The 24255-nt window shown below is 44.1% G+C and overlaps 2 protein-coding genes across 5 annotated transcripts in view; one reads left to right on the forward strand and one right to left on the reverse strand.

The window, feature by feature from the left end:
• The window catches only part of LOC146197178 (uncharacterized), a 29959-nt gene extending 12966 nt beyond the window's left edge, over positions 1 to 16993 (reverse strand). The window contains exons 1-5 of one of the 4 annotated variants that reach the window (XM_084598950.1): positions 16891 to 16993; positions 13559 to 15912; positions 8379 to 9654; positions 6902 to 7039; positions 3168 to 3509 (exon numbers count right to left, since the gene is read on the reverse strand). In XM_084598950.1, coding sequence (XP_084455076.1) covers positions 3168 to 3509; positions 6902 to 7039; positions 8379 to 9654; positions 13559 to 15909 — 4107 coding nt within the window. In that variant the 5' untranslated portion in view covers positions 15910 to 15912; positions 16891 to 16993. Of the gene's footprint in view, positions 1 to 3167; positions 3510 to 6901; positions 7081 to 8378; positions 9655 to 13558; positions 15913 to 16632; positions 16798 to 16890 lie in introns of those variants that run through there. The other 3 variants (XM_084598952.1, XM_084598954.1, XM_084598953.1) reach the window with 3 other exon arrangements.
• A 200-nt stretch (positions 16994 to 17193) lies between these two features.
• Positions 17194 to 23838, forward strand: LOC146197179 (transmembrane protein 134). Its single transcript, XM_084598961.1, has 6 exons — positions 17194 to 17504; positions 17618 to 17688; positions 17765 to 17841; positions 20620 to 20664; positions 20773 to 20826; positions 21533 to 23838. Exons 1-6 carry the CDS (start codon positions 17289 to 17291, stop codon positions 21610 to 21612), a joined length of 543 nt encoding a protein of 180 aa, XP_084455087.1. The 5' UTR covers positions 17194 to 17288; the 3' UTR covers positions 21613 to 23838.
• Positions 23839 to 24255: the final 417 nt, after the last annotated feature.

A 24255-nucleotide genomic window follows, 5' to 3' on the forward strand; every position in this document is an offset into this window, starting at 1 on the left:
TAACTGAGGCACAAATAAAAGGATTAGGAATTAAGCGAATAGAGGAGTGCATGTACGTGAACAAAGACTCGCAAGGGAAACTGCAGATGGGAGCGATTAAAACATTGTCGCAATATACCCTTCAAGCGTCCTTCAAGCGTCCCTAAAACTTTATTTTGCTGTGAGAATGTGACACTTGTATGTGACATTTGTCAAATTTATATGTCGGAGCCGTATTTGAAATGTATGGCAAAAATGAGTACAGGAGAAAAAAAAATTGGAGCAAGTTACACCAAAATATGAGAAATTTATTCTGCTGCCAGGTGGCGAAATTAGTCAAATGAGAAAAAAAAAAAAAGCATAATTTTTTTTCTCAATCTGTGTGTTAGTTTATGTTGGCTGCAGTGAGTTAAAAACATGACAGTCAGATAATTTGAAGCACGGGCCCGGCTGACGACCATGTAAGCCAATGGTGTTGGACTCTCGTTAATTCGGACATGTGCAGGTACACACCAATTCGGATGGGAGATCATGTCGAAGAACGATCTATAAAGCCAGAAATCGTCCAAACAGAACATCTCGAACCTTAGATGCATGGAACAGAGGCGCCTGCACACCTCAGGTGAGCATGCCATGGCAGGTATGATGATGATCAGAAGCTGCCTATTGCTGGAATATAAACCAGAAGCATAGTTTCCATTTCCCTTCTTACATGAGTACGGCCCTAATCACAGTGAAAGAACCTTTCAAAACATCAGGAAGGCTCTACCAGGTCTATGTTAGTTGAACTAATTCATTCTCACAGGTCAAAACATTCAAGACAGGTCAACGACCACTTTTGTATCTTCTGCAGGTTTCATAATAGGATCAATGTTCGTTCTGGGAAACAAAAACCTGGGAGCATCAATGAAGACTGCCTCATTGCTCCTTCAAATCATATCTTTATTACTCACCAGCGCAATGATTTTTCGCACTGTAGCACTACTACCCACATTCTCACAAACACCTGACGTCTCAAGCAGACTGGACCTTTGCAAGCACTGACTGAAGAAAGGATGATGATAGTGCACACATTTGCGGCACAGGGAAGCCAATCACAGGCATGCGCCATATGTGATATCACAGGCAACGCAGCCAATCGGAGAGCGCTAGCCTAACAGGTAACATCGCAGACTGCTCCTCCATGGCTGCCACGCTGAGGGTACAGAGGGGAACCTCGCTTAATCGTAGCTAGACGTGTTGGAACACATTCTGCAGGTGTTCTGCTTGTTGGGTTAGCATGGGGGCTAACTCTGGTCCATCTGGGTTGCCTGACGAAGAGTACTGTAATATGCGACTATGGGAACAAAGGGCAAGTCGACAGCAGCGGGTAGAATAAACAAAGGCCAATGGTACTGCATGATATTCTGTGACAGACTGAGCTAATGTATGTGCAAACCCTGGTACTTGAGTAGAGCAACTGAACATCTTAACCACTTAGCCACCACAGCAGGTGCTTTCGCTCATTATAATCAGGTTTAGGTAGGATTAAAGCTCCACCATTTAGTAAGTTAAGTACATACTAAGAAAGTGAGAGGTCCTGATCCGTTTTGACTCAGTGCAGACATCTGTCAACACCTCAGGAGAAGTGGAAAGTTAAAAAAGATAACAACACAGCATTATGACAGTATATCGTGACACCATCCGGTCTATTCAAGTAGACCAGTCGACCGGTCGAGCGACCCCATATCTCAAGAAGCCACAAGAATCCAATTCACCAGCCATGTCAGGGCCAAGTGACAGCAGCTGCCCCAGCCAGTCGCAAATCAGCTGCTGTGGCTGCTGCAGGGGCTGTTGTCCACGGCAGACTACACTATAAATATTCTAGTTGCAGTGTAGTGCTATTTGCTGAGCCATATGACGTGGCAGCTCCCAGCTGATGCTACATGTACAGCAAAAACTGCAGTGCACTGGGACCACAGCCACAGAAAGTTTGTATCAGGTAAGTATCACGCAAAAAACAGCATTTACACTAAGCTAAACCAAGACGAAAAAAAAAAAAAAACTGTGCTTTTGCATTATAATAGGTTTGCAGAGATAACCCATGTCAATCTTTTAATTCAAAAATCATTCATTCTAATTTTTTGCTCACGTCAGTAAGTTTTGCCACGTCTTATGTATACCTATGCTGCCTTCAAGCAGAAGCAGTTATTAAGGCTCGGTTGATTACCCTTGTGAGCAAAACAAGCCTTGGCCAGGCATTTCTATTGGCTGCAGCAATTCTGCCCAGAATGCGCACAAAGCCTACGCTAACCCTCCCCAACTTTCAACAAATGGTGGTGCACCGAGGTCACCATGTAGCACCCATTTGAACGGGTGGATAGTACCTAACAATTCTCGCCGTTAGCTGCGCTGCCCAAGATTTTCGCGGACAGACCTTAGAAGAGCGACTGTCACAGCTCAAAGACTTGACAGCATAGCGCAGAACGCTGTCTACATGTCGCCGCTATATATCCATGCATAGCACTGGCATGGGCTCTCGCCGTATGCTGTTGCTCGTCAGTGCTCAGCAAAGACGATATCCTGGCAGATGCAGTGTGCAGTATATGCAGAAATCACCATACTTACTAAAATTACTGTTGCATTATAATCAAACATAACGTTCGATCGTTTGACTTATGTTAGGCCTGCCAGTCAGATTAACAAAATTTAGATTCAAAAACACGCAAGTTGGAGCAGTTTGATGCAATTTTCCCAATATTTATCAGGGTGGCACAGCTCTTCTGGCTTGATACAAAGGTAGTGTCACTGAATTAATTGACACAAGTACTGTAATACATGCTGCCCATGATGGTACAGCACAGCATTTTTTTTTTATTCAGGTACATTTTTATTTTGCTTCAGCACTTCTACACTGATCCTGATTACAGTAAAAGCCAGATACTGTCCATTTATCATGCGCACACAATTGCATACTTGAGTAAATATAACCGCATGGATAACATGCGATGCAATACTGCTGCTTTTTGTATTAGCTAAATCCCACTCCTACAAGCTAGTAGGTATCCATATAAAAGCATATACACTTATTTCTGTCCTTTTTTCCGTTTTCAGAATAAAAATTTGCATTTAAATATATAAAGCTCTTCTTAAATGACATATAGCCCAACAGGCAACATTGAAAGGACAAAAACCCTGTTGATAGACACCTGTTGTGCCGCCATGGCTTGCCCAGGCAATGACTGTGGTCCGCTGAGGGGCACGCCACCCATGAACTGAGGGTTCTGCGGTGCAAAGCCACCCCACGGAAAGGGAGGAACTGCGGCAGGAGGCTGCAAGACTGTGCCGGCAACAGGGTGCCCCACAGCCAACGTGGGAGCGCACAACTGAAGCGGAGGTGGTGCTGCCATTCTGCCCTGGAAGCTGGAGGCCTGAACCACACGGAGCCCCGGCACCGACACACATAATTGTTGATTTGGCTGCTGAGACCACTGGACTTCCTGTAGCGTTGTGGCCCGAACCAGAACTGGTGCCATGCTGCTTGTAGGAACCTGTCAAGGGGGCAGAAATGCGTGGCATATACGTCACTTCCCATAAGCATACTCTTTACAGGCACAGGTTCATAGTTCAATCTAGCAACCATTGAATTCTTAGATCCAATGAAAGACACTAGCATTAAGGAATGAACACAGATTGCTAGTAAATGTATACAGAGTTTAACTCCTGACATCAACATATATTTCTGCACAGTTTATCAAGCTTTTTATGTCTAGCAGCATCTACGAATCGCCTCCAGCAGTATAAGACCAGTGCAATAACACAAACCAGTACTGCTGTGCTTTGAAGATGATAGCCTACCTCGCCACTAAGTAGATGAAAGCATGAACGGCACTGCACAAAAAGCAGCGCTTCCTCGGACGGCACATAGATGGCGGTATCTGTGCGCTAGTAACGGTCAGGCCCTTTAACTGTTGAACATGACCCCCCCCCTGCTCACTTGAGTCCTCTGTGCTAGGTAGTGTGCATGGATTCCCTGCCTGCTTTTGGATCTTGTGGATCCTCCATCATAAGCTATTTTTCTCAGACAGACAGCAAGTTCGGCATCTTTTGTAGCTTCAGCTGCATGTGCACATGTGTGTGTGTAAAGATACAAACTGGAGTCTTGCTATTTCGGATACGCTTTACTTAGACTACCAGTTGGTTGAACTAAAATACTCTGCTTAATACAAAGCAATTTAGTAAGCTCAAAGTATCCAGTGTCGAGAGCATAATAATGCTGTATTAGATAACATCTCAAGTGGCGAAACAGTGTTCCATTAAAGGGCGATTTCACCAAGGTACTTCTCCTACACTCCTTTCGTCTTTTGTGGCAACAGCCAAGCAATTATTTATTTCCTATGTCAGCACAGCAAAAAGTTGAAGCGCAAACAGATGTAGCTGAAGGCTCATAATGATGCCTGACAGACAACCAGCAACCTTTCACTGCCACACATTGAAGCTCACCCCTCCAGCTGTTGCAGGCATGCATGTAGAAACAATCTAGTACGAACAATCTAGGACAACCACTGCATAAAGTAGCAGCTGCTACCACCACATACCTTGCCTACTCTTTCAAGTGCGTTTGGTTCCAAATTATACAATAAAAACAGACAATACCTAGCCATGTGTTCCGTACAAATGTGTGCTACACTGTGCGCTGCCTATATCCTCCATTTGTCTAATATATTTGACATTAGGTTTTGAGCTAGCACTATGACAAGGCATTCATTTTGAGAAAAAAAAAAACACTTGTCCAATATGATGGTTAAAGCCCCTAAATAAACTAAAAGTAGCGCCAACTTGTGAAGATTGCCGCCCGCCTCCTCTCCGGCGCTCTCCTTCGGCATTCGACCCTCCCATTGGCCGAGCGCAATCACGTGCTTGCGCGTGCTTTTTTTTCCTTTCTACCAGTGCAAAAAGACGCGGCGTGCCCCGATCGAAGCGGCCGTGACCAACACCTGCTCCGGAGAGAGCGCGCTAGCCGTGCACCGCGTAGATGGAGCCACGGTCGAAATGTGAGAGGAGGAGCGGCGGCGCCAGAGGAGGGGAGAGGAGATGGCGCTACTTTTAGTTTATTGAAGGGCTTTAATGGCGGCCACTTACTAGCGCCATTTATGGAGTAGCGATGGAATTGGATTTCTCCAATTCCCACCAAAATATTCAGGAAAAATAAGTTGTAGAATGGCGATACTCAGCAGTGCAGTGTTGATGCAACTATGCACTTCCAGTCCATAGCTTTGGTTTTACATCAAAGTCAATGCCCTATTGCGGTAACTCGGTGGTCAGGAAACTTGGCTGCCGATCCCAAGGACGTGGGCTCAATCCAAGCAGCAGTGGCGATGGAGACGAAAAGCAGAAGTGCGCGGTGTCAATGCATTTTAAACAATCCCAGGTGATAAAATTTTTGGAATCCTCCACTCAGGTGTCCCTCATAGCCTTAGCTGAAACCCCAAGAAGTAAACTATAACACCAAAGTTTAAAATTCTGGGGAGGCACTTAAGTATCCTTACATGCAATAATGTGAAAGCATTAGTGCTTACATTTGTTTGTTTGGTGGCCAGTTGCTGCTTCTCTTGATGCTTACGTTTGTTGATTCAACTGCGCCATGCGTTTTTAAGACCACAGTGCATTCACTAGATGCACTGTCGCTCAGCTTAAAACGTCGAAGTGTAGCGGTGGAGCGGCTGCGCCCCAGTCTCACATGCCGGTGGCCTGAGTTTGATTCTCACAGAGACCACAATTTTCTTCTTTTTATTCTATAATCAGGTCGTTGCACACTTTCTGGTGACAAATCCTAATCACAGCACTCATGAGGTAAGGAAGGCTTTTGCTTTAATAACAATGCGAGCACGCGGGAGTCGTAATTTAAACTGCACATTTTACATTTTCTTTTATTTTGCATAACATAATGGACATCGCACTGAGCTGAAACAATCAGTGCTAGTCAGAAAATATTTGACACTCTTTACCCTCATAATCCTGCTGTTTTATTTTGAAAGCCTGAAAAAAAAGACTGATCCAAATCCATCCTAGGTCCAGGTTTTGATCTCCGGAAGATGTCAAAAGTGTAGTTACAGCAATTTAAGGGTACACCACAGGCAAGCAACGTTACAATAGTAGATTACTTAATAAACTCTTCGGGTGTTATGGCTATGCAAAACAATTACCTTTTAATTTTTCTGCAATACCTTGAGGGCAAAAAGGCAGCAAAGAAGGGAATGGTCACCATGAAGAAACAATGAAAAACATGAATGTAGCAATATGAAGGCAATTATTGAACATTAAATTTCAATAGTTGTTAAGCTATGCAGACTGTTAAAAGAAGGAATGTTCAAACCAGTACATGCTTGCTTGTAGTGGTCAAAAGGAGGAAAAGGAAGCTCCGAGTTGCATTAATCCATATGCCTATTTTAAGCAACCTAGAACTAGCCAGGTAGATTCCAAAGAACAATAGCCTCTGCTGTTCTCAATAATCTAGAAGTGCGGGTTCGACAGGAGAACAAAGCAGGGGGAACAAACTAACGGTAATCCCAGAAAAAAAAAAAAAGAAAGCAGCGGTGCTTCTCTCTTTCCATTTTCACTTTACGATAAAAGAGTTGCCTTTTGATAGCACAGTAGATTAGTGACAAAAGAGCTTTGCTGCAACTCAACGCATGAGCTTTATGCCAATGATGAAGGTGTTGCTTCTGATCGTATTTTTATACTGGGCTGGTACAGTGAATTCCGCTTAAAGCTCGTTGCCTCAGCCGCCTTCTTCGTAAGTTCGGCATTGTATTAGCACCTATGCTTTGTCACTTCAGTGTGAGCCTCTCGACCACTTTTCTCTCAGCAGGATCTCTAGTTCCTCAATGCTGCCTCCAACCATAGCCAGCTAAGAGTGTCAAGCTGCCTTAGGGTCACTCACCGAAGAACTAACCGCTATTACTTGCTCGCCTTGCTCTGGATTCTCAGCCCTATGTTGCTGTTGCCTTGGCAGGATTGAGACGGGGGAGCGGTGGGTGGGTGGAGGGTGGCGCTTCTCGAGGGTGGAGGAGGTGGAGGGCTGAAGGGTGGGCAGAAAGCCTTTGCTCTCACACGCCGACACTAGAATTTTGCAAAATAGCCCTATTACTACTACGACAATAATTGTCTGCCGGCCTTTGCACCCTTGCAGCTCTGCAGTTTTTCGTAGACCCTCCAGTACGCTTGACAACATAAATATTGGACAACATCGGCCTTGGACACAAAATAGCTATCACAACTGCAGAAATGTTTTGTTTTTTCTTTTACAGAAAAATTTTGCAGGTACTAGATCTATTGTCTTCCAGACTGCCCGCAAAGTTTGACAGGTTAAACTGGATACAGTAGCTTAGTAAAGCCAGCTTTGCCTTAGAGCTGCATGCCCTTCTAGCAGCAGGGCAATAAATTGCAGCTTTTGATGTTGTTATATATATATCTAGGCAAGCTTTGTGTGCTTTATGAAGCTGAATACGCTCACATGGTTCCTACAGCAACACCAGGAGCACCTGGTATTGTTGTAATGCGTCAGCGGCAGCATGACTCGCAACTAACCTTGGCACTCATTTCTGGCTCCTCAAAATTGTTTTTAGTAAAGGTAGCTTATTTGTAAACTGACAATGATTAGCCTCTCAATGCTGCTCCATTTACTGTTCTTATTTAGTTCTCCTATAATTCAAGCACCATTATCTGCAGCTGCTATCACTAAAAATACCATATGAGTTGCATTCTTAAGATATGATGCATCCCTCATAAATAAGATCAGAGCATTGTTTTTTTTTTTCCCTTAAGTATGTGGTTTCATGTGCACATATTGTTATATAATTAATTTTTAACATTTCTTTAATATCAAGTAGTTAGGCACTTTTTGTTATCATCCTTCATACAGAATGCTCAAAACAGCTAGCACACTCAAACCGGAAGGGAATCGCAACTGTTTGATAAACTAACAATTAGACATTCAAAAAATGACAATTGATGAGCTTATCTATATCCTAGAAGCGAGGACACAATGCACCTATGCTATGTGCTGCTTGCAGCTGCTAGGTGCTGATGGCGCACCCCTCGCTATGTGCTGTCTGGCCTAACCTCTTTCACATTGGAGCTGCTGCGGGCATTGCTATGGATCTAGCCTCTGCCTGTGACAAGATGTCTAATCCTATTATCTGTACGTAAAGTAATTACTGTTTGACCACTGTAACGCTTTGACACTTTTCCATAACACTATAACTTTTTCCACAACACTATTTGCATTTTCTGGAATGGCTAATTAGGTGCAACAAGAACAAACACACTAGTAAATTCTCGAAGCAACAACTTTGCAGGTGTATAGCACTGTACAGAAGCTTGCTTGAGCCACTGTACGGTATCTGTCACATTCATACCTGCACTGGCTGTGGTCCAGGAGCACCACTCGCAGGTGGATGCGCCGCTGTGGGCAGCCGCGGCAGCAAGGGCCGGTGAACACTCGTCGTCATAGCCATGGTTCTAAGCTGAGGCACTGCACTCCTCGATGCTGTATTCATCAAGGTCACACTCCTTGAAACAGCAGCAGAGGAGTATACTGGTGCTTGCTGAGGCCTTGCATCCACCGCGTGCCTGCTGTAGGCAACGGGCCGCTGTTGCTGACGCTGTTGCTGTTGTTGCTGACGCTGTTGCTGCTGTTGATGCTGCTGTTGATGCTGCTGTTGATGCTGCTGTTGATGTTGCTGTTGATGCTGCTGTTGGGGCCGAGGCAGTGGCAAAGTCTTGGAAGCTGTACTACTCGAAGCAGTTGCTCTCTGGGGCGCTGCCTGCGCTGTTGTGGCACCGGCAGGTAGCTGTGACGCAGGCGGATGGCTTCGTCCAGAAGCCGGGGTGCTCACCGTTGATGTTGTTGGTTTGGTAGTGGGAATGTGTGGCTGTTGCTGGCTGGCCTTGCCAATCTGTATCACTGCCACTTGCTCGGATGCCTTAGTGGCAGCCTTATCACCTGCAGGTGCTCTAGGAGATGCACTCGTTATGCTCAGGCCCGAAGGAACTGCGATTGCACCATCTTTACAGAACGATGATAGTTCACCTGAAGACGCAGCACTGTCTCCAGCGGACACATTCTTGCGCAGTGAAGTGGCATCTGCAGCAGTGTCCTCCTTATTAGGCTTTTCCCTCTGTTGAACTGGCACAACGGTTAGACCCAGGTTTTGTTGGAGCTTCTGCAGAATGCTCTGTGGGCTAGCCTGAGCAGAGGAAATCCGCGGGGTGGAAATGTTTCCGCCAGCTACTGGTGAGCTGGTCGTGGTAACAGACAGTGCAGGGCCAGAGGCCGCAGTCACAGGCAAAACGGTCACAGTCACAGGAAGTGCTGTAACCTTGCTACCGCCGCTAGCACTGGCCACAGGCAACAGCGATATCTGGCGACCAAGTGCAGCTGGCGAGGCTGTTAACAAGGAAGTCGTAGTGACACTAGTGGATGTTCCAACAGATGTCCTTGGAGGCTGCACTTGTCTGGCTTCGGGAGCAACAGGCTTCTCCTTCATATCAGCACTTGTGCTTGGAGCAGTGAAACTTCCATTTGCAATCTGTTTCAACTCCTTCAATAACGTGGAAATTTGTCGGTTAGGGTACTGCTTTTGCAGAGGTTGACCATGATGTGTTTGCCTCTGTGTGCCAGGCTTCAAGTCCCTAGTAAAAAAACAAAAGTGTTTTAAATTAATTTATAGTTAACAAAAACAACAATTAAAATGGTTTTAGATTTTTCTACCCCTTCAGTTTAGCCCAATGCCATTACTGCTACTTTTCAGCGGCAGTAATACATGTGCCATTGTGTATGCAAGCTCATCTTACACAACTGCCTTTATATGGTTTGCTCCGCAAGTGGCCAATCAGCATCTATTTTGGCACCGAATGCAGAATGCACGACAACCAGCTTGAATTATGATAAAAAGAAAAATAATAATGGGACACCGCTCTTCTGCCCCCTATTTATGCGAAGGTGGCCTTGGAATAGCAAAATTTATCGCACTGCTGTATTTCTTTATAACTTCCAGTTCATTTCCCCCTATTGCAAACTGTTTGGCCGATTGTTGAACATTACTTCACTTTCCTTCACATTAATTCTCACTCCCGCTGTTCTGCTTTAAATTTAGGCCCTATATCACCCACTGCAGTTTTTTTCCCTCGGTTACTTAACACGGCAATGCTATCTGCAAAGTAGAAATGCTCATTGAATTTTATCCCCAGTTCTCTCCATGGTGGCTCAGTAGTTAGGGTGCTCGAGTGCTGAACCCAAGGATGCGGGTTCAATCCTGGCTGTAGCGGCCATTTTCCGATGGAGGCAAAAACCAAAGCACCCGTTTACTGTGTGATGCCAGTGTATTTCAAGAGACCCAAGGTAGTTAAAAGTTTCAGAGCACTCAACTGCGGCGTCTCTCACAGGCTGAGTCACACTAAAAAGTAAAAAACCCTACCATCTTAATTTAGCAGCTTAAGCTACTGTATTCAAACAATTCAGTGCCATTCTCTTGAGTGCTTAACCGTCACGTTCAAGGTTCAATGATTAGTACTGCAGTTCATTTGTCATTTGGTCATCCAGAAAGGATCTCTATCAACAATAAAAGCCATCATTGTGTAGAGACAACTGCAAATACAAGTTGGTTTCCAGTAATGCAAAAAGCAAAATTTCAGGCACTGCAGAAAGCAGACATTAGAGCAGCAAGCGCCACAAGGGATCCTGGGCTACGTTACACTGACGGGGTGCTGGCAGTAAATGGCACAATGTCATGCCTTCATGCTTAACGTATGCAAGAGTACCATGCTGTCAGCTACTGTCATCATCACCATCAGCCAGACTATACCCTCTGCAGGGCGAAGGCCCCTCCCATATTCCTCCAATTAACCCGGTCCTGTGCTAGCTGCACCCATTTGACCCCTGCGAACTTCTTTACCTCATCCACCCACCTAACTTTCTGCCTCTCCCAGCAACGCTTTTCTTTCCTTGGAGTCTAATTTGTTACCCTTTGCCGTTGCGACTATCGGTTATCCTCTCTTCACTCAACATGCCCTGCCCATTTCTAGTTGATTTCACCTAGAGTGTCATTAACTCGAGTTATTCTTCAAACCCACTCTGCACGCTTCCTATCTCAATGTTAAACCTACTATTTTCCATTACATAGCTCTCTCCCACTCTGTCAATTACTGTAAAGATTAACAATGTGCAGCTAGAATCAATATGAAAGGAAACACGGGAGCGCGCGGCCTTTGCGCTTTGCAAAGCATTGCCACTAACACAAGACGAGAATGGGTGGCACCAAAGGTATGCTCAGAAAGAGCAGCCGTCCAAGCTTACTTTGGATGCGTCTTCACCACTGATACTTATCACCTGTCGTTGACAGCGCATTTGAAAGCACGGAGGCCACGCGCTCCCGTGTTCCCTTTCATTTTGCTTCTAGCTGTACATACACTAACGTTAGATGCTTACAAAATGTTTCCACAGAGCTCCTTGACAACATGCACTCATATAAATAGGCATACACATGAAGTGTGATGAAGGTACATCATTTGCAACTATTTTCTTCTACATGAAAACTCATACAAGAGGGTCAAGCAGATGAGCATGGCTAAACATCTTGTAAAGCTAAGCCTATATAAGAGAATCAATATAAATTTTTCCCCTGTTGCAAAAGCACTTTCCTGAAAACAACTTCTTGCTACCCATTCATACTGGAAGTGACACAGATATAAAAAAACAAAAGGTGAACAATGTCACTACAACTTGCTCTATGAGTGGCTAATAAAAAAAAGGGCTTGGTGCTGAACAAAATGAGCATTTGACGCTTGCTTACTGTACCGCAACAATTTAAATCGTTCAATTTGAACAAAGGGACAAAATGCCCTATTTTGAGCAATTCGGGCAGCTTCAGAACAAGCAATGCCGTTTAGTAGGTTGAAAAAGGTCTGACCTGTAGTTTTGGCTTTTTTTTTTTTTTTCCATATAGAAAATGATTTCTAAACTCTGTACAAAGCCAGTCAATATGAACCAATAGCAGCAAGCAAAACTTTACTCACACTGACCTTGCTCAGCAATGACGGCGTTCTCATGATTTTGCAGCATTGACACCTAACGTTGTAGTTGCAATTGACAGATTTGTGCAAACAGATGAAATTTATTCATCTTGTTACATATAGTTGGGACAGAGATGACTGCTCTGCTTTGTCCCAACTATCAACAGGTACCAGTCTGCAACTTTCACTTCTACCATTACCAAGGAGATTCACTGCTTTCTGAGCCTCTCAGAAGGTATGGGGCATGTCCTTAATGACTGTGTGCCCCCAGAAGTGTACGTGTGTGTGTTTGGTTTAATGGTGCATAAGCAACTAAGGCTATCATGCGACAGACACGAGATGTATGTGTGCCCCCAGAAGTGTAGCGGGCACAGTTCTCGACAAAAAAGTTGGAGGTTGGCCATGGTGCGGCATTGTGGAGTAGCCCAAAGAGCTGCATGTAAGCAACTGATTTTAACGTGATAGCATTAAAGGCATCATTCACCAGAAAATCCAGTGTCGGTGTTGTGAGAGAAAAATCACGAGCATGGCGCTGGCAGGTGGTAGCTGGCAGCTGACATATGTAGGGTTGCCTGACATTATGTTTGGCAGGAGCTACCAACTCTGGTCTCTCCTTTCATATGGGAGGGTGATCAGAATCTGCCTGCCAGGACCCTTGCATTCATGTTACCCCTATGTCATGCAGGCACATTCATATGGCTTGGTTCAAGTGGAGTTTTATACGTGGTTTGGTAGCCTATGCTATTGCGTCATACCCTAAAAGGTGGAGCTTAGGTATCCCCATTTTCTTTTTATTTTGTGCTCATCAGAAGGTTAACATGAAGGAATCTGTAATTCAGAATAAAGGTTTCTGACAACTTATGAGGTATGCAGTCTTTCAGTGTTTTAAGAATTCCATTTCTGACTTTAAAAAATTAATTACTTTTGTGAATTTTTGTGCAAGTGTCTCAAATTTTGCCAATAAACAATCTTTCCTCCATAAGCAACACATATTCATCTTCTTCATGTCATTAAAAAGAGTTCTTTTCGCTAGACTGTGATGTGCTGCAACAATTTTAACCACACAACCCAGAAAACTGCCCAAAAATGACCATGGCCTATGTATTGGAAAGTGCTGATATAGGCTTCTTATGAATGGTACTGCTATAAGACATTATGCTGGCCTGAGCAATGAGACTAAATAAATGCAGGAAAACTACAACAAATATTTAAGTGTCTCCACCAGATCAAATTAATCAGAGATTGCAGTATTATGCACCTCTTGACTATAATGGCACCAACTTGCCCTAAGGACACAAGTTTCACAGGCAAGGGCTACAATATCACCACCTACACCTTATCAATGCAAACATGGCATGGAATAACATCAAATTCTGAGTGCTTAATTTAATCTGACGTTATTGCACTTCTTACAAGGAAAACCTGATTATGATAGAGGAGAGGGAAATCTATTATATAGTAGTAAAGTACGTCTTGTGCATCATAACGAAATCCAGATAGAGGCAGAACAACAAACTACACTTACGACACCACAGTAGTCCTTGGCTTGAGCGGCACTTTCTGGAGGCCAGATGTTGGCAGTTGGGTCCCTGATGCCTTGTCATGCTGGAAATCGTTACGGCTCTCCAGGTTTGTATGGGCTGCCGGTGTCGCAGCTAGCCTGCCAGTCGGAATGACTGACATTCCCAAGGATGGCCTTTTTTCGTTCGCCTGCGACATTGGTGGTGCTGTGGTAACACGCTGGCTCCCAGTATATACACGTCCTCTTCTGTTAGCAACAGCTACCAGGTGCCTCCAGGTTGTCCTTGCACGAATGGCTGAGGGATCGCAGGCAGGTTTCCAGCACTTCTCGTCCCCATTATGTGAATCCAAAACAACACGCTTCTCAGGAGTGGTAGTCCCTTGTGAACCTTTGTGCTCAACAGAAGGCACCTCATGGGCTATGCTGGTCTTCTGGGGTGGGACTCTGCCAGGCCCATCATCCACTCCAGCTGACAGACGCCGCATGAGTGCTCTGGTGGCACTGTTTGGCTCTTTCGCCTCTTTTACGGGGGTTCGATGGTTACTGAAAGTCTGCGATGCATTGTCAATGCCCAGAAGAGCAAAAAAGCCAGATTCTATGGAGAACACTCTGTCACGCTGTTCAGAGTGACAGAGCAGTGCTCTCAACTGTCCGAAAATCTTCTTAAACACCAAGCTTTTCTCCTGAAGTGCTGCGACAAGCATGGCCTTGGATGCTTCTTCCATCAGATCCAGGCTTGTCAAGCACTTTTCCAAATGGCCCAAGTACTCCTGAGCGCAAGAAAGAATAGCTTCGGCCTCTACATCCCAACTTTCCAAGATGGTCATGTTGGCAAACAGGTCGAGCTCTTTGGCTGCTGCCATGCACACCCCTGTCATGCTTGAGACCACAGCCACGTCTTCCACAGGACTGACAACGTAGCAGTCAGCATCATCATTTGTAAGGTCAACAATATCAACAGTGTGTGCAGGTTTGACATTTTGTTCACCTGTCGACGAATCTGGTGGAACAGTAGTTCTTGTGCATTGGCTGGTTGCAGTAACTACCGGGTCTGAAACAGCTGCGTCATCTGTTATATCGATAATGTCTATGGGACACGTGATCGGCTTTGGTTCATTAACATAACCTTTATCAGGCAAACCGCACTCTTCATGCAGGCTCTTGTCTAGCTCACCCATGATTACCCGCGCTGCAGTTTCCTCAGGCTGGGGACATACATCTTTGGTTTCTGTGGCAACTAAAGGAAAATTACAAGTTGCTACTTCCAGCCTCGCATCCTCAGCACAGTCACTACCAGAGTTGCTGTCTTCTCTGGAGAGTACCTCGTTTTCAGCACACACTTCAGACAAAATATGTTCCAATGCACTGCAGCACTCTTGCAGCACATTTCCATGGCTAGATGCTTCAGCTGCTATCTCAGCTGAGGTTTCCACTCCACCACAGTTGGCCAGTTTTGTTTGGTCCTGCTGCGAGTCATCAATCTCAGTGTCTGAGCTTGTGCAGTTAGTGGCATCAATTTCCGTTCTCTGAGAAACATCACTTTCAAGGTCGACATCACGGCTCGAATCGTATGACTCTGTGTCCTGGCTCACAGATGAACCAACACAGCTGCTCGCTTCTCTAATAGTTGACTCCTCTGACACACTGACTGTTTCGCCTTTCATTTCTTCACTTGACTGGCTCACAAGATCTCTCAGCCAGGCTTCAACGCTGTCTCTAATCTCAGTGTCCTGCTCACCAACCACAGCTTCTTTACTAGCAGCATCTATTTCTTCACAATGCAAGCTTGTGTCAGTTGCCTTTCCAGATGATGAAACGATCTCATACTTCTCTGATGACTGTTTGGTACTACCTTCTTGCACCCTTTCCTTTACAATTAGGCCTTCATTATGACTGTCTGTGGCATTCACTGGAGTGTCAGAAGATTTCGCTTCCTTGGAAACTTTGCGTATTTTGATTTTCTGCAATACTCTGTTCGATGCAGACACCTCCTCTTTTTTGCTTGGTTTGATCTTCACCTTCACCCTTGGCTTTACATTGACCTTGACCTTCAAACCTGATGTTGTCGCCTTTGCTTCTATAGGATGAGGTCGCTGCACTGAAACACCTCTGTTGTACATTGGCAATGACATCGGGAGACGAGATGGGGTCACAAGAATGTGATTTCCAGTCTCCTGTGATGCTGTTGCCCCATCATCTTCATTACACCCCTCGCCTTTGTCTTTCAGCTTGCGGTGCTTGAATGAGTTTGTGTGCTGAGAAGACTTCTTTCTTTTCTTTTGGCTGTAGACTCTTGCGATGTCATCAGGCAGCCTTTCAACCATGATGAGCAAATGCCGCTCATCAGTGGTCATGTTCTGCAGAAATAGCGAGAATGCATATACTTCTCATATACAGTTCTGCCTATACTGCATCAAACATAATGCTTATGCGTAGCCCTAATTGAAATCATCACAAGTGAATATGCGTTTTATATAATACACTCCATGAACAACAGAGCATGCAATACACAAAACAATTTTTTGTTACGAGCTTCCGATAAACTATGCTTTCCGGTGATTGGTGTTATATCCCCGCCGTGGCTAAGAAGTCAGTAAACCCACTGGCTTTACTTTTTTTTTTTTTTTTTGCAAATTTCTCAATCAACATGAATGCTCTATCCCCCCCTTGCACTATCCCTGTAACAGAATCTTGATTTGTTCTAGTTTAGTGTTTAGTGTTTTTAGAAAACATAGCGCAAAAAAAGAACAGTACGACAAAAATGTATACTTTCGTTTTTTCGAAGGCATATGATACTGACTTTGCAACGTTTGTAACCTTGTTACAGAGATTAAAAAACCAATAATGGACGCAGAAGAAAAAGCTCAGAGGCTCACTGAATGGAATGGAGGTGAATTTTCAGTAAAAGGCATACGCTCTTCACCATTCTGCTCTATAGGTTTTGTTCTCGAAACAACCGGTCACAGCGCAGAAATTCCCTCATCTTGTGAACAAGCCAATGTCGACACCTCAACTCTCGGAGCATAAACCGATACAGCTTACGTCATTTTATTAAAATATTAAGGAGTCGCGTTTACCACTCTTCCGAGAAAAAGTACGTTCCAGTGTTCATGCTCCTCTTTTCGATGTAATAAATGAGGACTTTCTCAGCTTTCACTTTGTTCGTCGGTAAAAACAAACTTTCAGGGCGCGCATAACGAGCGGGAAAGACAAGTTTACAGACGCACGTCAATTTTGTATGGTGCTGCGATCGCAGCATGTAAATATATTAGCACAATCCGTGCAGTTTTAAATGATAAAGTGCAATATGTTTGTAGAAAACAGTTATTTCTCACCGCTGAAGATTTAAGCTGCAACTTCTGACAGAAAAACTGGATTGCCAACTGACTGGATTCGCAAAAGTTGGCTTAGGTGGGAAAAGCCATTATTAACTTGTTATACCCACAGCGCCATTAGCGCCATACAGCACAGCGCGATCGTTTACATTTTTCTCGTACACTGTTATCCGCTGACTCTTGAAAAGACTTTTGAATTGTGAAATTTCAAATATTTACTACATTGTAAAGAAAGAAAACAAGAAATGAACTCACCCCTTAACACGCGACCAACGCGACGCCGCGACGTTTTAATGACGTCATCTTTCGCGCATCCATGAAGCGCACACAGCGCATCTTGATGAAAGAAAAGACCAAAATAACATCAAGAGGGGCCAACTTTGCGGAGCCCCAGTGAAATGTCTGGGAAGCCAAATTTCACCATCGACGATGCCTTCGAGCCAGACGACGACGACATCGTCCGCACGTACGGTTCTACAACGGAGAGCACACCGCTGAAACCAAGGCAAGACATGACGACCTCCGACAGCGTCGTCGTCCGGGTCGAAGAACCCAAGGACCGAAACAATCGCAGCGGCTGCGGCAAACCTCTCAGGCTGAAGCTTCCAGAGGATGTAAGTCATCGGCACTGACAAATGATTTGTACTACTACTTTTAACGACAGGCGACTCGCGCGTCTGTGTGCGCGACGTAACGTATATACTATCCGTGTGCTATCGACTTGCAGAACCTGTCAAAGGATAGCGACTCCTTGATACAGTGCGACCCGAACTGCCACAAGTACGACGCCAAAGATGGGTACGTAGTTCCTTGATGGCTGTGATCGCTCACCTAATACGAAATAATTTTGTTGTTTGCTTGTTATTTCGAACAGGTGGTGGACGCACCCAAAGGTGCGCGAGAACTGGAAAGTGATGTTGGCCGCTTTTGGTCTGTTGCTTACTGGCTTAGGTGAGTTTACACGTGCGACCTTGTTCGTGTGGAACTATTTCAGAGTTTAGAAATTTTAAATTTTAGCATGCAGCCAATAAGCCGCCTGACTTTTCGCCTGAATTCTCATAGTTTAATTTAGTAGGCAGGTTACGATTATCATACGGCGCTTACCATAGCTCGCGCGGTCTTGACTGCGTAGTTTATTTGACCTGCTGCCTGGTAGCCGTCTGTGAAGCCGCCTGAGTTTTCGCCTGAATTCTCATAGTTAATTTAGTAGGCGGGTTACGATGATCATACGGGGCTTACCATAGCTCGCGCGGTCTTGACTGCGTAGTTTATTTGACCTGCTGCCTGGTAGCCGTCTGTGCCTTTTTTTCTTTTTGTTGTTTAAACTTTCGGCACATACAATGAAAGCCTTAGCATTTTGAGTGGTGAATTTGTGCCATTACCGCGATGTGTTTTTGACAAGGTTCAGTAAAGGCTTCTTCAGTAAGTATCGTTTTCAGGCCTTAGAGTACGCCATATTATGGAAAAAAGCAAGAGAAAAAAAAGCCTGTATCACAGCAACAAATGTTAGCAGTAGAATGTTTTAAACTCAACAGCGTTTGAGGAAGCAGCTTCGAGCCAAGCAGGGTCGGGCTTGATTGCACTTGAAAGTTGCTGTGTGACAACCTCGATCTGCATTGAGTTGAATGCAGATCGAGTTCAATGATGATTGAAAGTTTTAGTGCGATGGAGGTATTAGACTCCTTGTCACTGAAAATGACCAAATACTTCATGTCAAGAGCAACTTTTACATATGAAATACTGCAAACAACTCAGCTTTTGCATTTTCTGCAATTTGCACTTGGCTCATGAAAATTTTGTCTCCCAAATATTTTGAGTGAGGTGTGGACTTGCAATTCTGCATGTGACTGACTCTGAGATAGCCTGTGCGTATGCAAAACATTTCATGCAGGAGAGGACGAGTTCATACTTACAAAAAAGAATTGATTTCGCATATTTACCCAATACTTGCCAAACATGTTTTTGCACAGCGAGAGTGCGCTTCTGTTAGCCATATGCTGTGTGGATGTGCTTCACCATGCTTGCTCTGAAATCTATCTCAACATTGTTTTGTACTATATAGCACCTCTTGTATGCATACAGGACACTACTATTCAAAACAATCTCCCATGGTAGTCTTGACATATGGGGTGTTCAAGAGGGGAATACAAAAAGCCCTGTTGCTCCTTTCTGCACTGATTGTTTTAAGCAGAGCTTTTTTTTCCCAAGAGGAATTAATGAGTGGAGCTCCCTACCTAATGCTGCCATACAGTGCACATGTTGTCGAAGAATTGATAACAAGTGTCACAGACGACCTTGTTTATTCCAGTTAACGAGCTTGTTTCATTTGCGAGCATATCCAGCGTTGCATGCCTGTTATATAATCTTTTGAGTCACTATGTGCTGACTGCAGATATCTTTGTATCTTCAAGTGTTGTTAACAGCATGCATTGTTACATATTTTTTAAATACCTCCATTAGGATGTGTTACTTGTCATTACACTTTTCTTATTGTTTTATGAAAGCCATACACAGAGCTGACAGTATAAATAATTAATAAATATATGTAACTCATTCCCATATACTTCACCGCCCAACTTTTTGTGGCTATACAACCAGAGTTACAGAGCCAAAACTCATCAGCTCACTGCACAGCAGAATATAGTTCCTTCATAAATTTCAAAGACCGTGCTCTAGAATATTACGCTGTTATGGAAATATTCATGTTATTACTACATCAAGATTGTACTATACAGACTAGCACAACATTAGTGTAGTGCATTTTAAAATCGGGACACTACACCATGCATACTAAGGAGCCTACGTGTAGTACAAGATGTGGTAGTATGTGTAGGCTTCGTAATGGATGCAGGATGGCTGCGCCATCTGTCGGGAATCTCACAAAGCATAAGTCATCTCTGCTCCTGTTCCATCTACCCTCCGGCTTCTGTACGCTATCGCAGTGCACTTGTTTCAGCAATGTATGCAGCGTGGGATACTCATTAACTGAAAATTTATGTTCACTTAGGCATTCAGTAGTGTAAAAAGCGTGTTTCTGCGTTGTTGGCAGCTCGAAAACTGTCATTTCGAGGTACTCCTTCCCCGCGGTCTCACCCGTGCAGAGGAGGTTGCACTTAGGACGATCTGGATCAAGGTTGCCCTCACACCAGCTGTCACTCGGACGTGGTCTCACTTTCGACACATATATATATCCCTGCCCAGGGTGTCCGATATGAGACGAAAATGTTGAAGCCGACATTCACCACTTGCTGTGGGTCTGCCCAGCTCTGAAACCGACACGAATCCGGCACGAATCCGGCACTTGACGATAGCCGGCCTTTCAGCCAACAATCCCGCGCGCATCTCGCTTGGACACAGGGACCACATCATCGCTCACTCCTAGACTTCATAAAATCAGCCAACCTTATTTCATTCATTTAATCATTATCTCATTCTTCATCTCATACCCTACTGATGCCCTGGGGCAATAAATATTGTTAAAAGAGAAGAACAAAAGGCTCAACTGAAACTGCAACTTATGTCAGATATGCCAGAATTACTTGGTGTAACAACACTGTGACAAAAGCTCTGCCCCTGTAACTTTGGCTGCATGCATACCCACAAAAAATTGTAAAAAGTTATAAAATTGTATTCTACTCTGTTCGCCACTCAATGTATGGGCTTGGCTTTTGCCATGTAGTCATTTGCAACATACATGGTGGTGTGAATTTTCTGTTATGCTCTCTGCAGGCCTCATTGCCACTGGGATAGTGGTGCAGATTTTGCCAAGAGTTGGTGAGTAAATGCTGCAGTGTGCATGGATTTGCAGTTGTTTGCTGTGGTCTTTCAAGTTAGCAAGAGATCTGCCATGATAGCATCAACATGTTTTCATTGCCTTTGCAGGTGTTCAGGGTCTGGTCTTCTTTATTGCTGGTGCCATCTGTTTCATTCCTGGAGGCAAGTTGGCTTTTGATTTGAGCGCTGCAAGTTAACACAAACTTATGGTATTTTAGCTGTCTATATATGCAGTCTCCCTTCTTGCCTCGATGTGCTTTCAAGCTGTGTATTTTGGCTGTTATGTTAAGTTCTATTTCTTTGGTGGGGGTGAAGACGAGTCTTCATCCTGCCAGACTTTTTAAGGAGCTCCATGAATTTTCAGGCATGCATACTACTCGAAAGCAAGCCGTGTGGTATGATTTATTTTACTAAGACATGAATGGGTATTTGTTGGCCATGTGAATATCTTTCACTTCATTATTAGCCAGCAAGTTGAATGTGTCATGTAACAATTGGTAGCCTGCTGCCCCATGCATAAAGTGCTTGGTATAGGCTTCGAATGCTGCATTGAGTAAGGCTGGCTACGCAAGAAAGGACAAGGAATGAAATTTTTAAAGTAGGGCATTTTCCTTTGCCTCATCACTAATTTTTTTTTTTTTTTTTTTGTAATGGTGGCAGCTGTAAGGGGTCTCATCCTTGGTGTAAGCAGCATCACCATTGATGTAGTGTGTTGTAACCAAAAACACATTATTAGCTGCAACAAATGTCCAGATAGGGGGCCTTAGCTGTAAAATACATGTGGTGGACTGGGAAGCATGCTGCAAAATTGTCCTGTATGTCATGTCTTTTCTTGTGGTCCTGACGTCATTGTGTGCCTTTCTTGCAGCGTATCATGTGGTGTATGTATATTGTGCTGTGAAAGGATGCCGTGGGTACGACTTCTACAATCTACCACTCTTCAACTAGACTGTGATCGGAGGTGTGCCGTTAGCGGTGGCCTGTTTTGACCAAAGTGGACCAGACTGATTGCTGTGCCATGGAACACCGCCCGCTGTTCCCCTCGTTTTGCTGTTTCCTCCATCCAGGGAGGCTTAGCGTGGAAATGGGCACTAGTGAAATGCCGAAGAGTTTCAAGCCAAAGGAACTAACTGTACTGTGTGTGTGTTGCTGTCTTGAGGGTATTTATTATTACAGGTTATATAGGGGGTGTGCTGAATATTGAGCCAGTGTCGGGGAAAAGCCAATGGAACAACATTTGGGTGACTCGCTATGTTGTGTTGCACATACATCGGGTTGACAATCTCATACCCACGGTTTCCAACAATGTGGGTCAGTTCTCCCTTGAACATTCTCACTCCACATGTGACCTACCATGGTCTTCGTTTAGGTTTTGAGGATGCAGCTGCTGTTATGTCTAAACAGTTTTGTTCGGTCCAGTTGTGCAAATTCAGTAATAGAGTCAAGAGCCTGTCATGGAAACAGCTGATGAAAAATGTGTCGAGGTACAGCTTTATTTTTTTTTTTTGTGTAAATGGCATGCTAGTGGAAACGGGTACCTTTTGCAGCTAATTCATGACGATGTGGAACAACTCTGCTGCAGCTTAGCTGATATTTGCAGAGTCCATGCTCGAGCATGAATTTGTTTATAGCTGCTCTCATTACCTAGCGTGAGTGCTACTGTCTAAAAAACATGGCAGCTATGGACCCAGCCTTGTAGTCTGCAGTAACTACCTGTTTGTCTTAGCCACAGCAGTACAGCTGGTGTAGCCTTACCTACTTTTGCTAAGCCAGTATGGTAAATACCTTTGGTGTCTAATAGCACTGACTGTTTTGCACACTCCATTTGATAATACTCCCAACTGCACAGTCGCATTTAAATGCAGCAGAGCCTCCAAGCTGAAAAGTGAAGTGGCAGTATTCTCTCTTTAACATACTAGCACACCACTTTGAAGCAGAAGAGCTCTGTGTGTTTGTCATTTACTTGTGTTACATTGTCATGACAGTAGTGTATTTAGCACTGCACTTGCATCAAAAGTAGACTGATCTGTGAAAGCTGTTGGCTTTAGCTGGGGCAAAAACAAAACAAAAACTAGAAAATTGTTTTGATGCAACTGTATGCTCTAATTGCACCACAGTGGTGCAGGGTCGGGTGTTCTTGTTGAATAGTTTTGGTGGAGTGCCAACATTTACCTCAGTGTTCCTGGGCTGACAGTTACTTAGCTGCCTAACATCCACAGCATGTTTAGTGCTGCCATTTATGCACCTCGTCTTTGAAAGTTGTTGTGTATACATACGTGAATGCTGTATAGCAGTTTTATCGGAGTGTATGTTTGTTCTTACTATTCTTGTCTGTATGATTGCATCAGTCTAGTCTTACTTCAGTTGCAACCTGTGTACCATAACTAGGTTTCACACTTTGTGTTGCCATGCCGGCTTTCACAAAGTATGCATGCTGCTACTTTTTTACTCCATATATTTAGAGGCCTTCTTATAGAGGCCAAGAGTTTGCATCCTAGTATGTATTGTGCAATGTTGCAACGGCAATGTTTACATTTTTTTTTAATATTTTAAAGTGGAAAATTAAGCAGCAGCGGGTAGGTCATTCTTAAGCCTAGTTTAATGTTAAAAGGTGTGATAGCCAATTCAAGTGCAATATTCGGATCTTATTTTATGGTCCCAAGAATGATAGCCTCTAAGCTGTCCAGAAAGTTTACTTCAACTTGCACACCTTGTTTGCGTCGCATCATTTTTGGATCAGGAAATTTACCGATATTTAGTGCTGCTGTGCAGGGAAGTGTTCTGTATGCCGTTTTACACAGTATGGCTTAGACAGCTGATGTCCAGCCATTGGATGAACAAATTCAGAGCCATTTTTATTTTTGAGTGCATCTATCTATGCCTGCTCTGTATATTGCATGTGGCTGTCTCACACCACGCTTTGCTCGAAGCGCACACGTATTGTGTGCCAGCCATTTGCAGTGACAGTATGTCTGTAAATTGAGAGCAGAAGTTGCTCATGCAGATGGACAGTGGATACTTTGGGGCAGCCTTATGAAGTCCTATGCTCCTCTTTAGGAATTTTTTTTTTTTTTTTAACCATTTGAACTTGGAGACTTTCGTGTGGCCAAATATCACAGAGTCTGGTGCATTCCAGTCGTATTATTTTAATAAAAATGCTCACTGTTCTTCAAACCTCAAGTTCATTGAACTTGCTTCACCGATTAATGGTCGTTTGTCTGGCAGGTTGAAAATGATGTCGGCGACAGCTAAGAGTTCAGCTGAATAACTGCACAGACTGTAAACTTTTGTGTGTGTCACAGTATTGCAGGTGATGTAGAGGTCAGAAAAGCTGACAGTAATTACCAATACAATGCTAGCCGTGTAAAAAGGAGTATGCGAGCGAATGAATTCTATTTTAAGCAGATTGGTATAACTTGGCATCTGTGAGTTTTGAATTGAAAACCAAAACAAAATTCAAGCCGAGAGACTCAATGTTTTGTTCAGTGCACATGCACAGTATTTTGGAAGCGCCGTGCGCTTGCATGTCAGCAGAGGCAGCCATTCTTAAAGAAGTGGTGGCCTTACAGAGAGGCAGCCTTTCTTTGCTGC

This window comes from Amblyomma maculatum, chromosome 3, assembly GCF_055883805.1.
Source record: "Amblyomma maculatum isolate TAMU_Amacu chromosome 3, ASM5588380v1, whole genome shotgun sequence".
Classification (NCBI taxonomy): domain Eukaryota; kingdom Metazoa; phylum Arthropoda; class Arachnida; order Ixodida; family Ixodidae; genus Amblyomma; species Amblyomma maculatum.